This window comes from Pinus tabuliformis, chromosome 1_2 (genome assembly GCF_031772625.1).
Source record: "Pinus tabuliformis cultivar Carrire ecotype Pingquan chromosome 1_2, CPIR1, whole genome shotgun sequence".
NCBI classification, from domain to species: domain Eukaryota; kingdom Viridiplantae; phylum Streptophyta; class Pinopsida; order Pinales; family Pinaceae; genus Pinus; species Pinus tabuliformis.
In genome coordinates this window covers 686,538,388-686,547,759 of record NC_142298.1, presented here as the reverse complement: position 1 = coordinate 686,547,759, position 9,372 = coordinate 686,538,388, and the positions used below count along the sequence as shown (strand labels likewise).

General features: G+C 33.9%; 1 protein-coding gene across 1 annotated transcript; it reads left to right on the top strand.

Annotated features, from left to right (window-relative positions):
- The first annotated feature begins 6,044 nt into the window (after positions 1-6,044).
- LOC149207594 (uncharacterized) lies at positions 6,045-7,605 on the top strand. The gene is made up of 2 exons (XM_089393918.1): positions 6,045-6,160; positions 6,700-7,605. Exon 2 carries the CDS (start codon positions 6,884-6,886, stop codon positions 7,478-7,480), a length of 597 nt encoding a protein of 198 aa, XP_089250044.1. The 5' UTR covers positions 6,045-6,160; positions 6,700-6,883; the 3' UTR covers positions 7,481-7,605.
- The last annotated feature ends 1,767 nt before the right edge of the window (positions 7,606-9,372 follow it).

The following is a 9,372-nucleotide window of genomic DNA, read 5'->3' as shown; positions in this document are numbered from 1 at the left end:
TATTCACTTGAAAAATTGATAAAAAGTACAAAATATCAGCCTTGCTTCCTCACACTGACAAAAAAAAAAGTTTTACTTTATTTTTTACATATTATATACATCAAAATATTCCACTGCCACCTATTAGGGTCAAATTTTTCGAAGGAAAACTAATCATCGAGCTAGATACATCAAATTTTCACCTACTTTTCTGAAAAATAGGAAGTAATTACCTATTACAAATCTTAACTTGATACATCATCAAAGCATTTAATTTCCACAACAGTGCATAATTACATCATCCTAAAGTTCTACGATACCTAATAACATGATTAAAACAACTTCTATAAACCAAATATTCGAAATAGCAAGTCGAAATGTCCACTGTGTTAAAAATGTAGCAAATCTGCTGCAAATCTCCAGTTTCGCAGCAACTTTTGCAATAGTCCAAGTTGTACATATATCCAACCTTTCTCTAACATTCTGAAGCATGTAGGCTGGCTTGAAATATCCCTAAGAAGCTTATGAACTCACGAAACCACTTCAAAACTGAAAGCATGATCTTTGAAACACTATCTCCCTTTTGTTATCAAATTCGCAACAAACTTTTGCAGCACCTGCAACATCTCCAAAACCTTGATCATGTGGTGATTTTTCCTGAACCAAAATGCTTAAGGAAAAACCCACTAGCTATAATAACCTTGTAACATAGCATAAAACTATCCAAAAACTAAAAATTGTGCCTTTATCAAAATGATGAATCATGACCAAATGCGTAGCATGTCCTGCAATGTTTTTGTATTCTTCATAAAAAAAACCAACATGTGTAAGTTTTATGGAAAGAAAGAAAAAATTAGGGGCATCCACTTGATGAAATTCAACTTTGTGCTTCTTCTACAAGTATGTTTGACTTGCCCCTCCTTGCGCAACTGACCCTTCATGCAGCCCGACCCGTTCCTCTAAAAAATTGCACAAATCTGGATGCCCAGCCCTGCTGCACGTTCGTTCTAAAAAATGTGCAGAGCATGCCTATCTTGCCATCCAGCAACTCAGATTGTTCCTCCCAAAATCTGTGCAATTTTGCCTCCAAGTCGAGCCAGACCTTGTAGACAGTCACCGTCAACTCAGATTTCCATCTCCATCTCTTAGTGACTCTTGTGCAGTTTTCATTAGCAGTTGCCCGAAGCTGTCATCCCGCATCACAACCTTGCTATCTCTCTCGGTCACTTGTATCTGAAATGATCATTTGTCGTGGTAGACTAGGAGGTTTTGGATTTAATGTCGTTTCGTCATGAGTGACTGCAGGTATAGGTGCACCAACAAACATGACAAGACAATGAATGGGATGAATGGAGGGAGCACATGGAGAAGGACAGGTTCACCAATGGACGAACGAATGAAGCATGTGAAACGGTCGAACACAACGAACATGCACTTTCACGAACAGATGAGCTTGTCAAGCCTTCCAGCATGCAAGCAAGAAACAAAATGCTAAAGCTTCATCAAACAAACCAAGGATCATCGAAGACTCCGTGCACTTCGCCATATGGAGGTGAAGCTATGATACACCTTGAAGACATCCATCACCCAACAACACTATAGCTCAACATGCACTACAACAACAACAACAGGGAACGAGTCGATGAGTTCTAGGACCTCAACGGAGATTGATCTTGCACCCTAGAAGAAATATGGGATTAGCAGCACCATTTGGTGGAGGAAAGATAAATAGTTGGGCGTGACACACCTAGGGCAAGGTTTGTCAACACTTTGTGCTCACGCATAGGTTGTGCGTAGTGCGTTCGCCTCATGGTACTTGCATTGGAGAGTTTAGAAAACCTTATGCACATGAATTCAACATTGGGCTCCGTTCGTGGCGAGATGATCTTCTTAAATCTTGTATTCCTTCAATGTACTTTACACCTTTACGAGAAATTGCTAGTATTTAGTGTTTATTTCCTCTAATGATCACTTTTATCCTTTTCTATACTCATGAAAAATATGATTTAGGCTCTTTGTGAATCAATATTTTAGTTATTGTCAACCTATAATCTTTAACTTTTAATCTTTATTAAGTTGTAACCCTCTTCTTTTTTTCGAAATGAAACTTTAAATATTTTACTTTTTTAATATTTTAAAATAACTTTATTAATATTATCAAAATAAAACAATCCAGCAAAATTTAAATGTTTTTTATATTTATTACGCTGAGTGGATGTAAATACTACCCATTACAAACCTCATATATTAAATTAAAATTTATTTAAAAATAAAATTAGTTATTCCATAGTGAGCTCTTATATTACACATGTTGAATATGAAATTATCATTGATGTCCTATCTTTCCTCCTTTTCTTTAACTTTTAATATGAATATATTTTTAAATTATTTTCCCAAATCTCAAACCATATCACTTTGAACCATCTTTTGTGATTAGTCACTATCAACATTAATATGGACTTTCGAACTCTACACACCATTTTTGTATTTTGTCTCTATAGTCACCATTAACATTAATTTAGAATTAAATCAAAGCTCCAATCTAGTTGGCTGAAGTTTGGAGATTTCTGGAATGTATTGAACTTAATTCCAGTATTACAAAGAAAGTAAAAATAAGGAAATATACTTTAATTTAAAAAGAAAGAGAGATTTTTATCTAGTAAATATCACGGTTAAATGCACAAATATTAGAAGATATACACAAAGTTTTATTAAAAACATTATAAAAATCCAAAATGGAAAAAATGTTAATACCAAGTACAAAACGTGAAGGGAAGAAGGCTGCCGAGCAAATTATGTGAATCTTGTGAAAAAAATTAACAAATACAGTTTGAATTTCCCCTAATCTTAGTTAACAAATTAATCACAAATTTAATTTTGAAAATTTTATATGTGATATAAAATTAAGATAATTATATAAAATAAATGGTCAATAAAAGTTGATAAACATTTAAACATGATCTTATGATACATTTCAATTTTTTTAATGAGAACCTCACCCAAGAGTGTCCAGAGAATTGAACTTATGATGCACTCTTGACAACAAGAACGTAAAGAACTAAGCTAAGCCTCAAAGCTCATGATACATCTCACATTACCAACATTTAAAAAAACATTAAAATTAACTAAATTAAAACTTTATTATTATTATTATTATTAATTATATAAAAAAATTAATATGTATGTTAAACATATTTATTTAAAAAAACACATACCAAAATTATTAGCCATGGAGATTCATCTCTATTTTACCATGAAAATTCTTAATTTGCAAATAACTTTTATTATAATACTGTGTGCCAATACCAATACCATGGCTTATTAATACCAAATATCCACCAATCATAATTCATATTCTTATGACATTATTTTTAATAAATTAATTAATTAAAAGAACAAAAATACCATAACTACTTTTAAGATAAATCTTAACCTTTAAACCATAATTATTATTAAAACCATTTTACAATATTTAATAAAAATAAATCTTTAATAATTAAACTAAAATTCTAAAAATTCTACCCAAAATAAAAATACTTAAAATTATATCTATAAAATGTGTATGCCTTTAAAATATCTAGTAAAAAAATATTAAATATTAGGGAAAACATTGAAAATCATGTAGCTCAATTCCATTATCGTAAATTCTGGGAAGTTATTGAGATTGAAAGAAGGCCTAACAATCTCAATAGAGATGACGGCTGGAAAATCAATAGATGTTGGCAATCTCAATAGAGATGACGGCTGGAAAATCAATAGCTGTTGGATCCATGCCCTGTCGTCTTAGTCTCTCTCCTTCCCCCCTGCCCTCCCCCTTGTTATCTTGTTGCTAGTTTTTGTGTTCCCTGGAGCCTTCCTTCCTCCTAGGGTGGTCTTTTTCCTGTCCCTCTCCTTTTTATTTTTTGTGTCGTTCTTTCCATTATATATATATATATATATATATTTATTTATTTTTTTTTTTTGTTTTTTTTTTTTTTTTTTCAGGTATATTTATTTATTTATTATTTTTATTTAATTATTCATTTATTTTATTTTTATTTAATTTTTCAACTAACTTTTACCTTTATTAACTTTGTTCTCTATTATATATTTTTATATATTTATGTAATTTTATTTATTATTTATTTTTCCCTCTTTTATTTTTATTTATTTATTAATTTGATTTTTTCAACTAATTTTTACCTTTACTAGCCATGTTCTTAATTATATTTACCTAGTTTTAATTTTATATTTTTATTATTTATTTAATTTTTTCTTATTTTTATTTTAATTTATTATTATTTTTTTTAAACTAACTTTTTCTTTATTATAGTTTTATATATTTATGTATTTTTATTTATTTATTTTTTATTAATTTTGGTTTTTCAACTAACTTTTACTAAGTTCATTTATTTTATTTTTTCCTATTTTTATTTAATTTATTATTTATTTTTTTAACTTATTTTATTTGTTCTAATTCTAACTAACTATTATCCTAAAAAAATACCCTAGGTATATTGTTATTATAATATTTCTTATAACTTATAATTTTAATTATTAAACCTTTTAACTAACTATTAACATATTTTAAAGGAATGGTCACCGAATATAACTATATTATAAAAATGATTTTTTGAGTCTGGTCCAGAGTCAAAATTAGTAGTTGGGGGCTCTGCTCAAACTATTTAACATGCATAGCTGGATCTGTTTCTTCAATTTGTTCTGACAATGAACCACACTAGTTGGGGGCTCTGCTCAGACTATTTAACATGCATAGCTGGATCTGTTTCTTCAACTTGTCCTCACAATGAATCACACTAGTGTGGTTCGAAACGCGTCAACAAAGGTCTTTCTTCATGTGATTTATGTCGAAGTTCCTTTTATAACTACAAAATATATACGAGAAAAACCTCAAAACGAAGGCATCATGGCGATATCAATTTTTGTGTACATTTCAATTCACCGCTAAAAATTTAGAGACCAATGATTCAGCAGAATCGCCGTCTGGGACAGAACCAAGAATAAAAATCAACCGATTAGAAAAGGAGAAAGGCCTCTCCTCCGCTTCTCGGGATTTACAGTTAAAGGAGTCAGATGTAGTATATATGTATGTTTACGACCGACCAGCACAGACCAAGAGTTTGCCAATTTTCGGTGTATTAATGAAGTGGCAATAGTTTCCAACGCATTTGTTATCCACTTTGTACTGAGAGGACGAAAACTTCCCAGTTTTCTCCATTGATTATTTTCTTGGATCCTCAAATAGGCTGAGTCTCCGCCAGATTCCGTCACCACGCTCATTTCGCTCTCCATTATCTCCAACTCTAGAAGGTTTTTTTCCAGTGATTATGAACCCCAATCCTTCGACATAACTTCATCCTGCGTCCGCTGCCATCTGCTCTCTGAGATCCCCATGGCCAAAGAGTTTAATTCGGTCATAGCGCTCTCGACGTCATCATATTGCCTGTTTTCTGTGGAGCACAAAGCTTTCATTGCTTCGTTCATTGTCTGCTCTTGAGTTTTATCTCTGGCAGACCGAATTTGAAGGGCGAGGTCATGATATTCTATCATCTGCAACTTCATTAACAAAACAACACTGAACAGGAATCAATATGCAAAAGAGCGGGCCGGCCTTTTTGAAAATATTTGAAATGACCGCGAGAGATGCAACTATGCATTTTTTCGGTTGACGGAGCTCTGAAGGAATTCAAATGTGGTTGCTGAAATATAGATGAGCGCTGAATTTTGAGCGGTTAAATTCAAATTTGAATTCGAATTCAAATGGACTCGTTATTTGAATAACATTAATGGGGCATTACTATCAGTACATCGGAGCGCACTACTTGCATTGATTACGCTGAACCGTGGAGCTTCCCGGAGTTGGAGTGACGGAGTTCCCAGAAAATGCGTGTACATATCATGATAGGTCATAGGTCATGGTATCACGCATGGATATGGGTCCAAAACATGCATCCAAAACTGTCCTTACGGTGCATTAATAAATCTATAGAGGTGGAAATAGGCACTAAAATCCCTTAAGCAAGCATTAAATAATTGTTTAAATAAATGACCTGAATCGTACTGAACACCCTTGTGAAATCCTAATCAGGAATCCTGGCACCCAATATTGTTGCCTTGCAGCCGTTCCTCAGCTTCGAGCTATAGGTGTTCACAAATCGATTCCTCGCGGTGTCTGTCCCTGGTAAGTTAACTACTCATATATGCTAGACATTTTTGTTATATCACTAGCATAGACTATGCTGTCTGTTCAGTTGAAGGTATGGAAACCCCTGTTAACCAATAACCTGTCTTCCCATCGCCAATTAATTCTCCCACTGCCACTGCCACTGCCATTCACCTCAACACCCCACATAACATTCCTCAATTTCTGCTCCCGAACCGCACCCTCATCTACAACTCCACCACACAGGGGTCTTGTCACAGATTTTCTCATCAACAAATGCGGTTTATCAGAGGAAGAAATTACAAAAACCTTTAGACATCGCACTGAGTTTCTTAGCTCAAAATCCAGCCGGATTTCAGAAGAAATTTTGGAGCTATTAAATGGGTATGGTTTCACTACCCCTGCCCAGATTCGAAAGGTGTTCTTTCCAACCCTCGGTTCTTTTTTCGCCATGCCAAAAAAAACATACAGTCCAAACTCATCCTCCTTGGGACTTACATGAAAGAAGAGGATATATGCAAACTCATGTGTACTAATTCAAATATTTTTACTTGCAGTGAAGAAAGGATTAAATCTTCGATTTTACTGATACAAAAATTGGGTGTTGAGGGTGAAACATTATCAAAATTATTGGCCAGACAGCCCCGTTTGCTCTCATATTCACCTGAAAGGGTCATAGAAACATTTAAACTGGCCGAAGATTTGGGGCTTAACAAGGGATCCAAGACGTTTGTAGCTGCTATGCGTTCTATTTTGGGAGTAAGTAAAGAAAACGCAGAAAGAAAATTGCAGTGTTTGAGCAGTGTTGGTTTCTCACAAAAACAAGCTTCAGAAATATTCAAACGGTGCTCGTTTCTTTTTGGGTTGTCAGAGGAAAAGGTGAAGAATCGGGTGGACTTTCTTGTCAAATCTATGGGTATTCCATTGGATAATATTGTTAAGAATCCAGCTCTGATCAGCTACAGTTTGGAGAAGAGGTTGATTCCTCGGTTACGAGTAATGGAGGCATTGAAGTCCATGCAATTGTTGAATACAGAGTTGAATTGTCGTATATTTTTCTTGACAGAAAAATGCTTCTTGGAGAAATATATAAATAAAAATGCCCACTCTTCAATTCTGTTGGATATTTACCATAGTGGGAAAGTTGATCTTCAACAAGGAGACGCTCAGTGTATGTGTCTGAGCCAACAAAAAGTTGCACTGTTTGTCGAAGTTCCTCGACAGCTTCAATATGAATTTTCCTGTAGGCCTTTTGTTTTAAAAATTCTGTTCCTTGGCTATAAAACCCTGTTAAAGGAGTTTTATATTGAAGGGATATTCATGAATCTTATTTTATAAGAGTTTTATCTCATCCTTCGGCACAGGAAGCCTATAAGGGGATTTTTTCTTTTATGTCAATGTCATACAGCTGCCAGTGAAGATTTTTAAGGAGGAGATTTAAAAATAGGAGGGGTTCAATACTATGGCTGCATTCTTTTTAGTGGAAGCTACAACTTACTTTGCTTTCCGTCCTCCATTTCCTTTAATTGGGTAATTAGACTTAGACATGACAAAGGTACATAATAGTATATGTTGATTTGTTATTAATACAGTTCCCTCTGTTGTTTGTTGCTAACACTTGCATTTATAACTTGCTATTTTAGGTAACAGTTTGAACTGCCTTTGAGTGTGTATGTGCCTTTTCATCTAACACCTCTTATGTTTGTAAAACAAGAAATATCGATGTGGAAATATTTGCCAATTCTTTGTTAAAATATTCAGGATTCGGTTCATGATGTTAAGTAGGTAGCCCGCTTGTAATTTACAATGTTTGGTTCATTTGTTTGATGTAATGGTTAATATCCTTATCACTCTGTGTATGTATTTTATTTAGAAAGCAGGTTCTCTGATCGATGTTAGAACTTTTTATAATTCCCTATCATCCTTGGACACAATATTGTAGTTTTTTTTTTTGGCAATTTCTTATCATATTGGGACACTTTAATTTCTTATCATATTGGGACACTTTTTTTAAATCGATATTATATAGAGGCATATTCAAATTTGAATTATTCATTTGTATGATTCAAAAAGAGTTTTGTTTTTATATTACAGGAGAAAAGTTGCACAATACACAAACACTGCTTGCAAGGTGTAAAGTCTTTCTGTTATGATAGTAGATTGGTCACTGAAGTTCACTTTGTCTTTCTTGCCACCATAATATTTTTGAACATGCCAAATGCCTTTACAACATACTAAACCAAAAACAGGGGTGGCAATCTCCTAACTGCTATTGGCCTCACTAAGCCTATTTTTATATTAGCCAAAAATAGAAGACCAAACTGACCAAGATTCCAAAAAAAAAAGCAACAAACAAGCCAAATGCTATTACAACATACTCCACTAAAAATAAGAGCAAAAACCTCCTAGTTGCCACTGGTCGTGCTAGACCTGTTTTTTATATTGGTTGAAAACAAATTGAGATTCCAAGGACAAAAACGAGGGATTACACAGGATGGCGGGTGTTTTCTTGGTCAGGCTAAAACATTAAGAGGATTATTCCTTACGACTAGGAAGGAAACCTTATGCAACAAGAACGAAGAAAGCAAGTAAATCAATCAATTTAGTGAGTTATATAACCAAATCATGGAAGAAATGTGATTAGTGTGAATGCCTAAATTAGCACCCTTATGAAAGTCCAAACCATGGTGCTATGGAGGTAAGCAGATTTGAGAAATGCACCCTGACATTTATTTGGTAATGGACATAGTGCTCATTGATGCGTTGGATGCATGGGAATTGCTCTTATTTCAAAAGTGGGCCATTGATCTTGGAGGAAGCATTGTTTGGTAATGGACATAGTGCTCATTGATGTTTTGGACGCATGGGAATTGCTCTTATTTCAAAAGTGGGCCATTTAAGGAAGCATTTGGATAGATCTATTTGATGCCCACTGTGCCCACTTTGCAGGGCACTATTTTCATCTTGCACGGGAAGCCAGTGAGAAAATATCATGTAATCTCTTGAAAATAAACTGGCTTGTTATGAAGATGGTTTCGAATCATCCATCGTACTTGCAACAGAAGTAGTTCCTCATAAAGACGGCAACAACATTTGAAAGATGGACTTCGATGTGGCCAAATCCCGTATGGGTGCAAATATTGTATGTACTTCCCTTAAAGATAAATTTTTCATGTTATGTTTTTTTGTTTGGAATTTTAAGTAGTAACTAACAATGTAATAGAATATTT